The following is an 18,297-nucleotide window of genomic DNA, read 5'->3' as shown; positions in this document are numbered from 1 at the left end:
TTTTTCGAGACAGGGTTTCTCTGTGGCTTTGGAGCCTGTCATGGAACTAGCTCTGTAGACCAGGCTGGTCTCGAACTCTTAGAGATCCGCCTGCCTCTGCCTCCCGAGTGCTGGGATTAAAGGCGTGCGCCACCACTGCCCGGCGACTTCATTATATAAATAGAACATTTCTCCTCCTACTTTCCTCCATTCGAACTCTTCCTTAAACCCCTCCCTGCTCTTTCAAATTCATAGCCTCTTTTTCATTAGCAATATTGCATATATATGTATATCTACATACATAAGTTCTTAAATAAACTGCTCAGTCCACATAACATTACTTGTATGAATGTTTTCTAGGCTGAACATTTGGTATTGGACACGCAGTTGATGTGCTCTTCCTTGGTAGAGACTATTTCTGCTGCTCCCAACATTCTCCCATATTGCCTGTTGTTTCCACTGTACAAAGGTCTCAGGCCAGTGGGTCTTTCCTCATCCATTTTAGCAAGTCCATAGTTTATAAGCTTGTTCAGATCCTGTTTGGTTTGTCATGTAGGTGAAATTTTATGGATGTAGCTTCTGGAGACACAACCTTACAATCTCAGCAAATTCTATGATTCTATGTTTCTTACAATATCTATTCCCCCTTTTCAAAAAAAAATGGTCCATGAGTCTTGGTTAAAGGAGAGTTTTGTAGATATATCCATTGGGCTTAGTCTCCATGACTCTGGATTTTCACTAGTTGTAATTATTTTTTAGCAGACTCTGTTGCAAAGAGAAGTTTCCTTGATGAGGGTGGAGACTACGTTTATCTGTGGGATTATGCTCGTTTAGAAAAGAGCTGGATCTTGGTTCTTCTCTAACATTCTTGACTTCCCCAGCACCAAGTAGGTAGCCAGGTGTCTAGTACCAGTTATGGTTTCTATTTTTGTTACAAGAGCCTTTAGTCCAATTAGAGAGCTGTTGCTTAACAATAAGGCATGACTGCCACTACTGCACTCTTAGGGTTATTGTACCATGAAGACCACTGATGTAGGTCATGGGCATTATAGCTGGGTAGGACTGTTCATTGGCTTCCTCCATTGGAAGCTTACATTGTACTTCTGGTACCTTAAAAGCTATTCTACAAGAAAGAGTTTTCTTTGTTTCGAGACAGGGTCTCTCTGTGTGTTACTGACTTCCTAAGACACACTGTGTAGATCAGGATGGCTTTGACCTCAGAGACCTCCTTGTTCCTGCATTCTGAGAGCTGGATTCATAGGTTTGTATGATCTTGCCCAACTATACATCACCTTTTGTTATCATGTCTTGACAATTACCCAAGGTAACTTCACCACATACTTGATAGTCATGAGTGAACAAATGGGTCTTCTGTCTATTAACATTAAATTTTCAACACCACTAAATTACAAACTCTAATTAAAATAGACGAGTGCATATATTATATGAAACTAAAACAAGAAGAAATAAATAATGTAAGTAGAAATACAAGTAGCAATGAGATGGAACCAGGAATGCCTCCCCCGAAAAAAAACCCAACACCAGGACCATATTGACAGGATTCTATCAGAACTTCAAAGAACTAACAGCAAAGCTACTTTAAATACTTTTTGACAAGATAGGAAGACTTCCTGACTCTTACTATTATCTGACATTAAAACCAGATAATGATACAACCAAAAAGAAATTACAGACTAATATGGTCATTTAAAAAGTGTGTTATTAACTATTTGACACAACATACACACAGCATGTTCCTTAAATACTGCCCACTCTCGCCTCATGCCTCTCTACTATGGGTCCACAATTCCAACAAATTCATTGTATTCATCTCCATTCATTTTGCTTGGGATCCTCTGAGATTAACCAGGGCCATGTGTGAGACTGTGGGTTTAGAGGTATGTGTTTGAGCCTGCTGGACTCAGCAGAGGACTACAGTTAAATGTAGTGATTCTTCTCCTACAATTCATCCATAGCCAACATTTGAGAGGTAAAGAGTGGGCCTTATGAGCCTTGCCCTCTCTTAGATTAATTTGATCTAGTGCGAGGACAATGCAGGTAAGTATGGTAGCTGCTGGTTACTGATTACAGCAGCTGTGTGGAGTCAGCCCTTCCTCCTCTTTCCTTTATTTCCTTTCCTCCTCTTTCTCAAAGGTCCCAGTCACAGACTTTCTTAGGATTGGGACCACATACCTCCTTTATTTTCTGAATCTGGGACAGCAAGACACTCTTCATTCACCTCTGCGTTTTAAAAAAAAAATCTATGATTTATCTCAAAGCACCTTAAGCATGCATTATAGAAGACAAACTCCTTTCTGAGTGAATAAAATGTCAAGATCACCTTCTAGGGGGTGAGAGCAGAACAGCGCGGGATGAACTCAGCCCTGGGATGTTAGCGATGGACTGACCTGACTTCTTGAGACACCTTTTTTTTTTTTTTTTTTAAATCCAAGGCACAATTGCAAATTTTGGTTTTCACTTGTCATATTTTTGTTGGCGATGGGATGCTGGCATCTGAATTTAGCGTATTGTCGTTTGGTGTAACTATACAGCCCGGGAGGCTGGTAGTCAGGTCGAGGTTAGGCTGCCTGTCTTTTATCTGAAGGGGTCAGAACTCCCTGTGGGGTCAAGTAATGGGATGTAGCGTCCTCCTACATTCAGTTCTGGTTTAGGCTGACAGCAAGCTGTGCAAATCAGGTCCAGGGCAGCATGAGACACAGCGGGAGGTTCAGTGGGGCGGAGACACTCACCCGGAAACAGCGGTTGAAGGAGATCTTTGGCCCTTGTTGAGGTAGTGGGAGGGCTTAGAGGCATGACGCAGGCGGAAGCTGGGAAGCGGCTTTACTGATGCTTGGAAAATTGGGCGGAAGAGCCGAAGCCTGAAGTGCCCAGTGCTGGTTCCCCGTCGTTGCTCGGGGACCTGCACCGTCGGGGATCGAATGGTGCAGACCTGGGAGCGGAGGACACTGCCGGGTGTCGCGGGGACGCGAAAACTCCCGGAGCCGCAGTCTCCGCGGGGCGGCCTGGGAAAGTCAGCAGCGCAGTGGGGAAACCGCAGCCCGGCGGCCCTGGGACCTCCCAGGTCAGTGGAGCATCCTGTTTTTAATTCATCGTCTCTGGTCGCCGAAATAGTGTTATAAAAATAATTGAGTAGAATATTTGAATTTATTTGTTGATGCTTGCAAAGGCGTTTTATGATTGTAAGAACAAAGCTCTCGAAATTTACATCATCCCTGTTAATTTCTGTGATCTACCTGGTACTTAGCATCCCGGCAGAGCTTTTTGATATTAGACATGAGAGGACGTGGAAGGGTTTTTCAGCGCAAGGACATCTTTGCAGTCAGGTGTGAAGGAACACAACTAAGGCACACCATGCAACAAACCTAATGCCAGAGATTTATTGGGGAAAAACAGACTGGTGGCTACACTGAAAGGGAAAAGAGACCGTGGAAGGCTGGGCGGAGGTTGGGCTTGTATAGTGTCTTTGGATCATGTGCAGGGTGATGGTGGAAATGTACAGGGGGGCCTGAAGTATTACTTAATGCTGAAATGGTGGATATCTATTAACAGTTAATCACGGGGCTTGCTTTCCAGGTTGAAAGCCTCTGGAGGCACAGGCTTGGCTAGACCCTGCCCTACGCTCCCATTACCCCAGAATACTCTAAGGGTCATAAGTGCCGTTATTAGTCCCTTCAGGCAGACTAACCAGGCCCCAATTTACGGGGGGGGGGGGAAATGCCCAATACCTGGCCACAAAATTCCAGTAATTCCTGAGTTTGCCCCAAGATCAGGCCACAAATTCTCTCCAATCCCAGGTCACCCTGGAAAGCTCTGTCCCTCTTCACCCTCCCCTAAAATACTATATCAATACAATTTCCTGCTTAGGTCTTTGATGATTCTCCTCAGAGAAGAGGCTGTGTTTTTCCCTCCCAGTAAATCTCCTCTGTGAGTTTTGTTTTTCAGTTTGGCTTTGTGGTATTCCTTGATTCCCAGCTGGCAGGATACCGTTCCCTTCAGAGCTGCAAGGCCTGCATTGGGTAGTTGCTCTCCTCTCTACTGTAACACTTGCACCAGTCTCGGAGTTCTGGGGAAGGAAGGGGCGGAGTCATTTTCCCCTGGCCTGTTAACCTACGTAATGGCCTGCAGATGGAATTGAATCTGAAATATAGTTTTGCAAGTTTCACAGATATGGTTATAAGCATAAAGAAATATGGTTTAAAAGTAAACTTTTCATCCTCCATTAACTTTCATCTGAGGCATATGCACTCTATGATGTAAATGCAGCATTCTGAAAAGTGTCTTTGCCAGGCTTGGTGGCACACATCTGGAATCCCAGCAGTGGGAAAGCAAAGGAAGGCAGATTGCAGTGAGTTGAAGGCCAGTAATATGTACATAGTGACTTCCAGGACAATCAGAGCTACATGGTGAGATCCTGTCTCACAAAAAAGAAGAAAACAAGAAAAAAGAAATGTGTATTTTTGTGCTGAAGTCTTAATAAACAGATTAGAACCAGGAAAATGAACAGTCTGTTGTTTGAAGGTCTTAGGTCACAGTCTTTTCACAGCTAAAAAGGGCATTATAGTGCTAGTTGGCTGTGGCACATGCCTTTGATCCAGCACTTAGGAGGCAGAGGCAGTTGGATTGCTGTGAGTTCAGGCCAACCTGGTCTACAAGAGCTAGTTCCAGGACAGGCTCCAAAGCTACAGAGAAACCCTGTCTTGAAAAATCAAAAGGGGGAAAAAAAGGGCATGGGCATTATAAACCTGGTTGGGGGAGTGGCACATGCCCTTAACTCCAGCATTCTGGAGGCAGAGACAGGTGAATCTTGGAGTTGCTGGCCATCCTGATCTACAGAGTAAGGGGTATAACAGGAATTCTATGGGGAGGGAAGAGATGTAAAGAAAGGCTGTGGCTTACTAGATAAGGTGCCTTCTGCAGCTATGTGGCACCCCCCTGACTCTACCTACTCTCTTTCTATATTTTTGTTTGGATTTCCTGCATGGCTTTATTCCGCTAAGCAATTGGTCCAAAGAACTGTATTCATCAACCAATAAAAGCAATACATATACAGAAGGACATCCCACATCATCTCTCCTTTTCTGTCTAATTAAAAGGGAAGGTTTTTAACTTTAACATAGTAAAATTACATATAACAAAAACAGGTATCAAGCAAGAATTACAGTTACAATATTTAGTCTATTTATATCTGGCAAAAATAAGGAAAATATACTATCATCTATTTTATATTTGTGAGTCTAAAATTTCATATCTCATTTATCTTTTAGTATAACTAAGGAAAACTATAACTGTCTTTAAAGAACCCAGAAGGATATATTACCTAAGTTAACAAGAAGTGCATTGTAAGCGACTTCCAATACTCTAGAATTAACAAAGACATCTCTCTGCCTGCGCAGTCTTCCAAAGTTCTCTGTATTGTTGCAGCATCCATCTTCAGCCTCCTGCCTTATATTCTCTCTGCCCAACTATATCACTTCCTCTCTGTACTGGTTTCCAGACCTCTGTGGTTAACTAGTGGCTAATTCTGCCCTGTGATATTCAGGCAGGCTTCATTTGTTAGAGTACAAACAAAAGATCACCACAGTACTGTGTCAGAAATCCATGTGCTTCCTGAAGAATCTCTTTCTCATGTACAGGGCTCACTGATCACCCATACCTGCTCACCTGTGCAGCAGAACAAAGGGCCTGGAAGGAGAGGAGACAGCAGCTAAGGATGCAGGTATGGTAGAGGGACTGGTGAAGGGGAGGAAAGGGGATCAAGTAAATGAGGAAGTGGGATAGGAAATCAGTTTTACCACTTCCTGTTTCACTCAAAATTATTCTGGAGACTTCCACTGAGAAAAATGTCTGGATTTTCAAAATAAAAGCATGAGAAGACTTTCTACAGAAGAAAATTTTATTTGATTATGCATGTGACTGATGCTGTCCTTATTCATTCACTTCACTGATTATGTTTCATACCATTTTTAAATAATTTTATTCCTTGATTTTTATATATTATAAAAACAATGAAAATTAATACCTCTAAGTTTATTTATTGTTTTCAGAATTTTTGAGCTTTGGTATTCTAACATTCTCTACCTTTTAGTGTTTTTGTCTTCATTCCTGAAAATAATGCCAGCATGGTTTTGATAAGCACCAGGAAGTATCCTGCTAAACTCCATCTGTACTGTCTCCTATTGTCTGTCTAAAATTATGCTAAATATTTAGAATGCAGTAAGGACCTATGCTGATTTTGTAAAGTACTGGTTGTAGGTTCTCCTCCAAGATCCATGACTTCAGTAGCTCTAGGGAAACTGACAAGGTTTCCAGTTCCAGGCATGTTTTTCCTCTCGTTGAAATGATCTTAATCCAACTAGAAGCTGTTGGTTACCACCAAGGTTTGTGTGCGACTCTTGCACCCTTAGGGCTGTCATTCAGTTTGGATAATTTTTGTGGTTCATAGGTGTCATAGCTGGGTTGGACTGTTGGGTGGCTCCCTCCTTTGGAAGCTTGGATGTTGCCTTCTGGCACCATGAAAGCTAGTCCCCAGGCATGAAGCTTTAAGGTCAGTTCCATCTTGAGTTCTCTAGGGACTCAACTTCTGCCTCTAAGAGGCAACCATGGGCAACAGCAATACCATATAATGTTTGGAGGTCTTTTGCACAGCTGTGACCAACAACTTCTAAGCATGCTTCTTACCCTTGGTGTTGGTCAGCTTGTTAGAAAATCTATGACTTTTGTGAGGAGTTGTAGTGTAAATTCTGTTTGGTCTTAATAATAAATCCTGGAGTCAGATATAGAGGTTAATGCTGAAAGATCAGAAAAGAAGAGAAGTCACCCACTAGAGAGTTCCAAAAGGGCGATCCTGTTTCTATGGATCCTCAGACTAAATGCTCTGTTGATGAAATTTCAGATTGAATGCTGTCTCCATGAAACCTCAGACTGCTCTGAGATCCTGTCTCTTCCTGCTTTATTTTCTCCTCTCCTTCCAGCCATATCACTCCTGTCTCCACCTCCCTACCGCTGGTATTAAAGGCATGTGATCCAGAATGCTAGGATCAAATGTCATTGGACATTATTCTTGGGTTGGTTGATGACAGCTATTCTGTTTGGGGTGAAGCCGTATATTGCCAAGTAGTTTTAATTTGCATTTCTGTGGTGGCCTTTTTAGGATCCTGAATGCTTTTGCAATGTTTATTGGCCGCTTGAGTGGTCTTTGGTCTTGAAATAGTGTCTATTTAGTTTATTTGCCCATTTGTTGATTTGTAGTTTTATTTCCCCAGTATTTAATTAATTTAATTTCTGTTAAATTCTTGCTGTGAGCTTTATCCAAAATGTCAATGATAAAAATTTTCTTAGCTATTGCTTAAACATTTTTTGATGTGTTTTAGACTTCCCTTGATTTTTATTACTCTTCAGGAGTGAAGTGAAATATTCTCAAAAACCTCTGAATGGCTATTTGTCTGTCTTGGCTTATGCATATTCTTAGGGAAATTATGGACTACATGCAATATGGCTGATGCAGATTTTTCTATCAATTTGTAGTGGCCTAAAAATTCTCATAAAATTAGTTCCATAGAACCCTTATCTTATATATTAATTGACAGTATGTAGTGCTGTTACAATTCTTGCTACTATGAAAAAAAAGGTCTTTACCTTTAAAATCAGGCATATATTCTGCCTTCTTTACCTACACTTTTGTTCCTTAATGTTGTGACTTTGTACTTAGAGTTTAAGCATCATACTTGAGCCTGTTAGAATACAATCATGTAAGGCCCAAGTACACACAAGAGTGATATACGTCAATGTTTTGGCATGATCTACTGGTACAGCAATTGAAGCACATTTCCTCCTCATGAATTTTCCTTCTGAGACATGTCTGCTGTGATCTTGTGTAACATAAACACGGCATCTGTAACAGATAGATAATGGTTTCCAGACCTTAACCGTATTTCTTGTTTCATGTATATGTTTGTAAGACTATTTCATCCTGTTTTCACAGAGTTAGAACATTCATGATAGAGTATGACTGTATTGGACATCACCTGTTTCAGTAATTATCTTCGTTTATCCACATTCTGTTTCCATATATCCAGGAAAGCACTTCCAGGTAGCACATGGTTAAACCGTACCTTTTTTATTTCAGGGTCTGTTGACATTCAGGGATGTAGCTGTGAACTTCTCACAGGAGGAGTGGGAATGCCTGGACTCTGCTCAGAGGGCTTTGTGCATTGATGTGATGTTGGAGAATTATAACAACCTGATCTTTGTGGGTGAGAATGTTTTGCTTGTTGAATTCCGAACCCATCTTTTGTGTATTCTGATTTCATAGGATGTTAAGATGTTCTTCATAGGATGTGTTAAGCTGTCCTGAAAAACAAACAACAACAACAACAAAAAAAAAACAAAAACCAAGAGAAGACAAGGCAATGTTAAGTAGTAGAAAGAACTTTTTCAATGCTTTTTAGGTTTCCCTTTCCATTTTCCACTTTTAGAGGTTTCATTCAGTCTTCATTTTGGTTCTAAGATTCATCTATAACCTCAATAGCATATACTATTTCCACTAATATCTTAAATCTCCATATCTTTTATTACAATTGATGTGGTTTTAATTCTGAGAAAAATTCAAGATATACAAACTGAAAATACTAAATACCCTGAAGATTTTGAAAATAATTATCAGTTGAGAAATCCTGCTTAAATTCTTCTGCTTTGTGTTTTGTTTTGTTTTTGTTTTGTTTGTTTTTGTTTTTCAAGACAGTGTTTCTCTGTAGCTTTGGAGCTTTTCCTGAAACTAGCTCTTATAGACCAGGCTGACTTTGAACTCACAGAGATTAAGCTCCCTCTGCTTCCCGAGTGCTAGGATTAAAGACTGCACCACCACCACCCAGCTTCTGCTTTTTATTTTTATGTTCTCAGCACAGAACTACTATAGACTTTGTATTCTTTCTAAAATTCTAGCATGGCTACCTGAAAGAACATGTGGATTATTGTGTGCAATAATGATCACCTGGAATGTGAAGAGGAGAGAGTTGCCATAACTAGAATGGGCTAGTCAATGAGTGGGACAACAGTGATGACTTAAGTGAAGGAGAAAGCAAGAGCTGAGAATGTTTTTGTGATGTTCAATTCCACTTGAAAGGATTTCTGATCATTTAACTTAGTATAGTGTCCTGGCCCCAGGATGCATCCTGCCTGTTGTAATAACTGTTAGAAGGTATTGTGTCTTATTACATCTGAATTATGGTGACTTAATTCTAGTACAAAATGCAGTTTTACTGTCTATGCTGAAATCAGATCTGCATGATTTGACAAAATTTTAAGTCTAACGTGAGTTTATGAAGTAGGATTATTCTGTAATTTCCTTCCTTGTATATGTATCGTCATATTACATCCTTTATTTTCTTGCCAGTGGAAAGCACTCAGACACCCTTCTGAGAAATAATCTCAGAAGTCAATGTACAGAGTGGACTTGAGAATAACTCTATGAGGAAAGTTAAGAAACACAGCAGTGTGTAGAGCTCAGGCAGTGGAGGATAGAAAAAAAAGCAATAACGTCCCATGACATCCCTGCCTCACACAATCTAGAACCTCTAATGTCTGGCAGAATATTGTCTTTGCATCCATTCCTTTTGAAGAATCTATTGTGTTTTTCTAGAAAGAAAAGTAAACCCTGTGATACTTTTGAGTAAGACTTTAATCTTAAAAGGAATTGGGTCTTCTGAATATCCCTCTACATTGCCCATCACGTAGTACGTACAAGCACTGTAAACCTGGGTTTGTTTTAAATTCTTCTTCATCAATTTCTGAGAAGAAATATTTAAAGATAGTGGTATATATTCTAAATACATCCACTCAGGGACCTCTATCCCAAAGTTAGTTCATGACCCTCAGTTATTTTTTTCTATCTTTTTCCCACTTAGAGATTTTTGATAAAGATCTGTTATAAATCACTGACCTTTAAAGGCTGTCATGCTGTTTTTGTGAGAATCCATACAATTATGGTGAATGTCCATTACTGTGAACATATATATTTAAATTTCTTTATAAATAAATACATATATATACATATATAAATATGCAAGTTGACTTATTTTAAAGGAGAACTTAAGGAGAAGTCATTTATCATATGTATATAATTGGAACAAGCTTTGTTAATCTGAATTGTACTCATTTTCAGAGAACTATTGCATATGTGATCCTGTCCATCAACATGTGAAGATTGGAAAGCAGTCTAAAGACCTTGAGAAATCATTAAATTTGTGTTCCAACATTACTCAAGATGAGAGACTCTATACTGCAAACAAAGAGCACAGTCAGGAAGAATATGACTATTTCAGCTCTGCATGCAGTTTTTTGCAACAACCAGTCTATATTAGAGAGACACCACACCATCGTGGGAAATTTAAGAAATTTGTCCACACTGCCTCAAGCCTCACTCTACATCAAAGAATTCATCCTGGAATTAAATCCTGCAATTATATCATTTGTGAAAAATCCTTTATCCAGCATGCAGGTCTTAAAATGCATCAAACACTTCATACTGGGGAAAAAACTTACAAATGCAAAGAATGTGGAAATTCTTTTCTTGAATTATCTCATCTTAACAGGCATTACAGAATCCATGCTGGTGAAAGACCTTACAAATGTGAGGTATGTGACAAATTCTTTACCTTGAACTCAACCCTTAAAAGACATCAGAAAATTCATACTGGAGAGAAACCTTACAAATGTATGGAGTGTGACAAGTCCTTTGCCCGGGATTCACATCTTAGAACACATCAGAGAGTTCATACTGGAGAGAGACCATACATTTGTCAGGAATGTGGCAAATCTTTTGCCCAATCTTCCGGTTTAAGGACACATCAAAAAATTCATATTGGAGAGAAACTTTACAGATGCAAAGACTGTGACAAATCATTTACCCATACTGTAAGTCTTAAAGTACATCAGAGAGTTCATACTGGAGAGAGACCTTACAGTTGTAAGGAATGCGACAAATCCTTTACCACTTGCTCACATCTTAAAAGACACCAGAGCATTCACACTGGGGAGAAACCTTACAAATGTAAAGAATGTGACAAGTCTTTTACTAGCTGCTCATATTTTAGAGAACACCAGAGAAGTCATACTGGAGAGAAACTTCACAAATGCAAACACTGTGCCATGTCCTTTACCCATGTTGTAAGTCTTAGAATACATCAGAGAATTCATACTGGAGAAAGACCATACAGTTGTAAGGAATGTGACAAAGCCTTTACCAATTGCTCAGATCTTAAAAGACATCAGAGAGTTCATACTGGGGAGAAACCTTACAAATGTGTGGAATGTGGCAGATCCTTTACCCTTTGCGCAAATCTTAGAAGACATCGGAGAGTTCACACTGGAGAGAGACATTACAAACATACGGAATGTGACAAGTCCTTTACCCACGACTCAAAACGTAGAAAACGTCATAGACTTATTACTGGACAGAGAACTTACAATTGTTAGGAATGTGGCAACTCTTTTACCTACTCTTCTGGTTTAAGGAGACATCAGAAAATCCATAATGGAGAGAAACCACACAAAGACAGATGCATCCTCTGTCCAGATTTCAGATCTTAGGAGGATGGATCCTCTGTCCAGATTTCAGATCTTAGGAGATAGGAGAAAATTCGTAATGGAGAGAAACATACCATTTGAAAAATGTAACATAGCATTTTCTGGTATTCCCTTCTTATAGATCATAACAGTATGCAAAATAGGAACATAAAGATAAGAAACTTGTGAAAGTCTTTAGGGAACTTTTACATTTTAAGAATATCCTAGAGATTATATTAAAATACAATTCTGAATGCAAATGCAATAATGGGAAAGCTTTTTATTTTTTTAAACATGTATGCATGCTTTGCCTGCAGTTAGTCTGTGCACTATGTGTATGCCTGATGTACTACAGAAGGGGTCATCTGATCCCCTGAAGCTGGAATTACAGACCACTGGGGACTGCCATGCCTGTGTCGGCAATGAACACTGTTCTTCAGGAAGAGCAACCAATGCTCTTACCTACTTAGCCATGGCTGTGGCCCCTGGTTTAAAAAAAAAAATGTAATAAAAACATTTATCTTGTTCTACAATCAAAAAATCATATTACTGCCAGGTGTGGTGGTGCACTCAGGATGCAGAGGTAAAATGATATCTGTGAGTCAGAGAACATCTTCAACTTCATGCTGAGTTTCAGGACAGCTCAGACTTCACAACCTCTTTGTCAAAAGAAAACAACAACAAAATTCTAATAGAATTACATAGAAAATATCACAAAACCTTTTGTTTACTTTCCAATTTTGCTATATACTACAAAACTCATACTTCTGAGAACCAAAAAAAGAGAGTATAGACTCCCCATGTCTGTCAATTGGAAATTATACCTCCCTAAATGCCTTGAATTTGACAAACCCTTCACATACTGCTGAAATTGCAGAGATAAAAGAAAATTCACAATTAAAGAAAACACTGATAAATTGTTTTATTCACCTTCCAGTTCTTCATGCTAGAGTCAGACCATACAAATAGCAAGAAAGGAACTAACTGTGAAGATGTAGGCTGTAATTGTGACACCACCGGAATGCTGACATACAACTTGGACGTTCCCAAAGGCTAAGGATTGTGATACACCATCTCAGCTCTCTGGAAGCATAAAAAGGTGTATTCCTGTGACTGCTAGGGCAGCATTTTCTACATTGCAAATTCCAAATCAGCCAGAGCTATATAGGAAATCCTATCTTGAAAAACCAAAATAAGATCAAGAAAGAAATCCTGACCAGATGCAGGACTTCATTTTGAACTACTGAAGAAAACTTGGGAAGAATTTACTTGAAACTCTATAATAAAATGATATAACTTCTGTTACCTGCCAGTACACCTTCTCTGACGTAAAGGAGACCTGTAGGACCCCCCTCAACTATGTTGAAATGGTGATTACCCCAATCTTACACAGTTGCTTTTTCTTAGTCTCGAATAGTTATTAATCTCTGCATTCCCACTACCTATTGCAGGAGAAAACTTCTTTCACCTATGTTGAGAATAGTATGAAGTTATCTTAAACATGAATATTTAGATGGCAGAATAATGGTTATGATTGTTAATCAAAACATTAATCGAGTTACAACCTACAACCTATAGGTTCCAATGTTTTTGTTTTTTGTTTTACCATGGCATGAATTCCTCTCTGTGGTACAGGTTTGAAATCCAATCAAGAGAAACTTTGTTTATGTCCATTAATATTGGTGCCAGTTTTGCACCCACATCTTGGCTGGCAAGTTTTTATTGTAACATGTGTGGTCCAGGGCTAAGGAAGACCACTGACATCATTTCTGTGAGAACAGCATTCACAGGCCCTTACAGTGCCACAAAGACTGGCCAGCAGGGAATTTTGCCTGGTATGTTCAATGTTGCTCTCTGTCTTGCAGTGCCAAAGTGTTTGGTGTCATCAGCTACACCATGTACTTATGTTGTCTGATCAAGAGCACTTGGAATGACCTGTTTAGTTTATGGTGACAATGGGGCCTCCCTGACCAGTTAATCCTAGGCAAATAACCAGTATCTGGTACAGAGAGTTCCACTAAATAACCCTAGTGTTTGGGAGCAAAATTATTTACCCATGTGGGACACCTTTACTAATTTGTAAGATAAGGGGATTTCATAAGGTTTCTACACAAATTTTTACTTTGGTTGACCCACCTACTCCTCATCCCTTCTCTGTGTTCCATCCCCAGTTAAAGATTTAACACATATCCAATGCCCAAATCCTTTATAACACATGTTATATGAAGTTTTCCAAATATCTACTTTTTCTATTCCTGTTGGAATATTGTCTGCCTCCAAGCATTCACTTGTAGCCTCATAGTGTGTGCCAAATGAATGGTTGACTGAGGAAAAAAAAAAAAGACTATGGCCTAGTTTCTGATGGCTCTGCACATTATATATGCACCACCAGAAGTGGACAGCTGCAGCATTACAACTCCTTTTAGGAACAATCCTGAAAGACAAAGTTGAAGGGAATCTACTTTTTTAAATTTATTTATTTCTTTATTAATTAATTAATGATTTCTGTCTCTTCCCCACCGCTGCCTCCCCTTTCCCTCCCCCTCCCCCAATCAAGTCCCCCTTCCTTGTCAGCCCAAAGAGCAATCAGGGTTCCCTGCCCTGTGGGAAGTCCAAGGACCACCCACCTTCATCCAGGTCTAGTAAGGTGAGCATCCAAACTACCTAGGCTCCCACAAAACCAATAGGTGAAGTAGGATCAAAAACCCATTGTAAATATTGTACATTGGCTTGGATTCTTTTATATTGATAAAAAGTTGAGATTATTTTGTTAGAATGCACTGTACATTCATTTCTAGTCTTGTTCAAGTATGGTACCTATGAAACTTATTTAACAACATAATGCAAATTTCTAGTCCTTGAATTTTATTGACTGTTGGCTCCCTCCTCTGGAAGGTTGAATGTTGGCTTCTGGTACCATGAAAGCTAGTCCTCAGTGAGGTGACTTTTCAGTCAGTTCCATCTGGAGACCTCTAGGATTTGTGTCTGAAGTTTGTGTCTTCTTCAACACTAGAAATTCAAGTTATGCCTCTGAGAGGCAACCATGGGTAACAGCAATATCCTGCAATGTTTGGAAGTCTCTTGTTAACTGTGACCAAGAACTTCAAGGCAACAAAACTATATAAAATAAGAACAAATATAAAGTATAAAAATTAGAATTACAACCAGCATAAACAAAATCAAGCAAGAAACATATGCTAAATGTTTAAGTTTTCTAGTAGAAATAACTTGGTCAAGTCATGAGAGGAAAATAGCTATGACTATTTAGTCTTCAACCACATTGAAGACTGAGAAGGAAAATAATATTACTTAGGTAAACGGGAAGAGTAATCAGGCAACTTCCTAAATGTACAAGAAATGAGAAAGACAACTGGGTACTGGGGCAATCACACAAAGTCTTATTTGCAATGTTTGGAGCAACCAACTTTGGTTAAGGTCTAGACCAACTGACAGACCATTTTCAGAGGCAGGATGATTTTTCAAAACCATCTTACCCTAACTTGGCAAGATTCGACAGTCTTTTTTCTTGTATCCTGCTTGTCCTATCTGAACACCATGCATTTTCTCAGTGGTCAAGGTGCAGCTCTTTGTCAAAAGGATGTAGAACATTTCCTTAAGTGTCTTTCAGCCATTTTAGATTCTTCTGTTTAGAGTTCTCTGTTTATCTCTGTACTCCATTTTTTTATTGGATTGTTTGTTCTTTTGATGGCAATTTTTTTGAGTTCTTTGTATATTTTGGAGATCAGACCTCTGTCTGATGTGGGGTTAGTGAAGGTCTTTTCCTATTCTGTAGGCTGTCATTTTTCTTGTTGACCGTGTCCTTTGCTTTACAGAAGCTTTTCAGTTTCAGGAGGTCTCATTTATTAATTGTTTCTCTCAGTGTCTGTGCTGCTGGGGTTCTATTTAGGAAGTGGTCTCCTGTGCCAATGTGTTCAAGTGTACTTCCCTCTTTCTCTTCTATAAAGTTCAGTGTGGTTGGCTTTATGTTGAGGTCTTTGATCCATTTGTACTTGAGTTTTGTGTATGGTGATAGATATGGGTCTATTTTTATTCTTCTACATGTTGATATCTAGTTATGCCAGCACCATTTGTCAAATATGCTTTCTTTTTTCCATTTGATATTTTTTGCTTATTTGTTAAAAATCAGCTGTTTGAAGGTGTGTGGATTAATATCTGGGTCTTCGATTCAATTCCATTGGTCTTCCTATCTGTTTTTATGCCAATAACGGGCTATTTTCAGTAGTGTAGCTCTGTAGTAAACCTATTTTATAACCTAGATAATTTACAGAATTTCCTCTTTGTACTTTTTCAGGAGAAATTTATAATCCCCATTTTGGCAGAACTTTATTTCTTCAAACATTCTCTCTAAAGTATTTGTGTTTGAATCAAATAACAAAATATCATCTGTGTAATGGTAAATTGCAGATTTAGGAAATTTTTTATGTATTATTTCCTATGGCACAGTGTGGGGCTGTTGAGCATTCCTTGCGGGAAGATGGTCCACTGTTAACTCCTACTAGGTTGAGGATTATTATAAGTAAGCACTATGAAAGCAAATTTTTCTCTATCCTTTTCTTGTAAAGGTATAGTGAAGAAACAGTCTTTTAAATCAATAGTTATAAGTGGCCATCCTTTTGGTAATAGACAAGGCAGAGGAATTGTAGAGGGCCCATGAATTACCTTGTTGACAGCTCTTAGATCTGTTACCATTCTCCATTTTCCAGATTTCTTTTAAACAACAAATACAGGAAAATTCCAAGGGCTGGGTGATTCTTCAATATGGTTAGCATCTAGCTGTTCCTGTAGCAGCTGTTCTAAAGCCTGCTGTTTGTCTTCTGTTAATGGTCATTGTTTGACCCATATTGGTTTCTCAGTTAACAATTTTAAAGGTAGGACTGTTGGTAACTCTAAATGTTTGCTGGTTTCTTTGGGTTCTTGTACAGCCTGAATGGCTGGTGACATTTGTGTGTAGTACTTTATAATATCCTTCCCAGAAACATAAGTTTCTGCAACTTCAGGAATGTTAATCTGTATATTCCATTGCTGCAGCAGGTCACAACCCCATGAATTCACTGTGATATTAGCCACATATGCCCTCAACTTTCCTCTCTGTTCTTTTTGCCTTATGCATCCAACCATCTCATGCTTTGTTTCACTTGAAAAAGAATTCCAATTCCTTGGAATTGAACATCTGCCCTTTTTTCCTTTTCCTGATTCTTTTTTAATTAATTAATTAATTATTTTTTATTTTTCCATTCAAAAATTTACACTTCCTCCCCTCCTCCCATTCCCCTCCCACTCCACCATTCACTCTTCTCCCTCCACCTCCCTCCTTAAGAGAGGGCAGGGAACCCTTCCCTGTGGGAAGTCCAAGGCCCTCCCCCCCTACATACAGGCCTAGGAAGCTTTGCATCCAAATAGACTAGGGTCCCAAAAAGCCAGTACATGCAATAGAAATAAGTCCCAGTGCCTTTATCAATGTCTTCTCAGTCAGCCCCCAGACTCTTCAGAGAGTCTGGTTTTATAGCATGCTCATTCAGTCCCAGTCCAGCTGGATTTGGTGAGCTCCCCTTAGAACAGGCACACTGTCTCAGTGGGTGGACCAACCCATCACGGTCCACACTTTCTTGCTCACCTCCCTCCTTCTGCTCTTCAACTGGACCTTGGGGGCTCAGTCCGTTGCTCTGATGAGGAACATCTGCCTTTTTGAAGAGGCCAGATTGGATGCCAAGATTCTGGAGTAATGATTCATCTGCAACTGTGTCTAGTAATCCCTTAACTACAATGTTATTTATATGCACTCTTAGCTTTGGTCTTTGATCATTTAAAGAAGTCTGCCAGAATATAAGTTTCCTATTTCTTATTGGAATTTTTGATTCATCCTCTATGTTTATTCCATCATCCAGAACTGTATGGTTTTTTGCAGCAGACATTGCATTTTAAAGTTTTTCTGGTGAGACATGTCCTCCACAGTGAATGGAAATGACTGGACCACATTTGACTTGGGGGCCTGTGAGAGGTCCCCCAAGGAGTTTCCCAATGGTATTGGGTTGCCCTGTCTGTCTTTTGTTGATCTGGATTCATTGGTCCAATGTCGACCTTTGCCACGCCTTCAACATAATCCAGAAGATTGATACTTTTTATTTTTGCCATTCCTAGAGGAGACATTATTTCTACAATCCCTTCTCACCTGTCCTGTCATGCCACATTGAAAACAAGGAGTGGCACTATTAGGCGGTGTGACCTTGTTGAAATCAGTGTGTCATTAGGGGTGTTCTTTGAGGTCTCAAATCCTAAAGCCCCACCCATTGTGGTACTCTCGTCCTGTTGCCAGTTGATCCAGATATCCACTATGTTTACTTCCATGATGATAATGAACTAAACCTCTGAACTGTAAATAAGCCCCAGTTAGAAGTTTTCTTTTATAAGATCTGCTGTGGTCATGGTGACTCTTTTTTTTAAATTATAAACTGTTTGTCCTATTTGTTTAGGCTTATTATTAACTAGCATTTAGAGCTTGAATTAACCCATAATTATTATCTATGTTTAGCCATGTGAGTTTGTACCTTTTATCAGTAAGCCATTCTCATCTTGCTTGCTCCACACCTGGTAGATGTCTGCAGACTGAGCCTTTTCGCTTCCCTGAATTTTCCTAGCCTGGTTGCCTTACCTGTACTTCCTGGCTGGATACTGGCAAATCAGCTTTTTATTAAACCAATATGAGTAACAAATCTT

At 39.4% G+C, this 18,297-nt stretch overlaps 3 protein-coding genes across 6 annotated transcripts in view; 2 read left to right on the top strand and 1 right to left on the bottom strand.

Moving 5' to 3' along the window:
- The window catches only part of LOC126494175 (zinc finger protein 54-like), a 227,931-nt gene that overhangs the window by 94,561 nt on the left and 115,073 nt on the right, over positions 1–18,297 (top strand). The window lies entirely within an intron of this gene.
- Positions 37–16,717, top strand: LOC126494193 (zinc finger protein 54-like). Its single transcript, XM_050131454.1, has 4 exons — positions 37–3,061; positions 5,634–5,716; positions 8,126–8,252; positions 10,160–16,717. Exons 2-4 carry the CDS (start codon positions 5,711–5,713, stop codon positions 11,470–11,472), a joined length of 1,446 nt encoding a protein of 481 aa, XP_049987411.1. The 5' UTR covers positions 37–3,061; positions 5,634–5,710; the 3' UTR covers positions 11,473–16,717.
- Positions 16,824–18,297, bottom strand: part of LOC126494187 (zinc finger protein 54-like) — a 36,003-nt gene continuing 34,529 nt past the window's right edge. Inside the window, exon 5 of the mRNA XM_050131446.1 lies at positions 16,824–18,232. The gene's annotated coding sequence lies outside the window, so the exon portion shown is untranslated. The remainder of the gene's footprint in view (positions 18,233–18,297) is intronic.

This window comes from Alexandromys fortis, unplaced genomic scaffold, assembly GCF_014885135.2.
Source record: "Alexandromys fortis isolate MF-2015 unplaced genomic scaffold, M_Fortis_MF-2015_v1.1 scaffold_351, whole genome shotgun sequence".
Classification (NCBI taxonomy): Eukaryota; Metazoa; Chordata; class Mammalia; order Rodentia; family Cricetidae; genus Alexandromys; species Alexandromys fortis.
Note: the sequence above shows the minus strand (reverse complement) of the source record. Positions and strands in the feature narration are given on the sequence as shown.

Excerpts from the sequence above, each read along its gene's own strand:
- LOC126494193 (XM_050131454.1), top strand. Across the intron at positions 8,253-10,159 it reads TAACAACCTGATCTTTGTGG|AGAACTATTGCATATGTGAT; the intron begins GTGAGAATGTTT and ends ACTCATTTTCAG.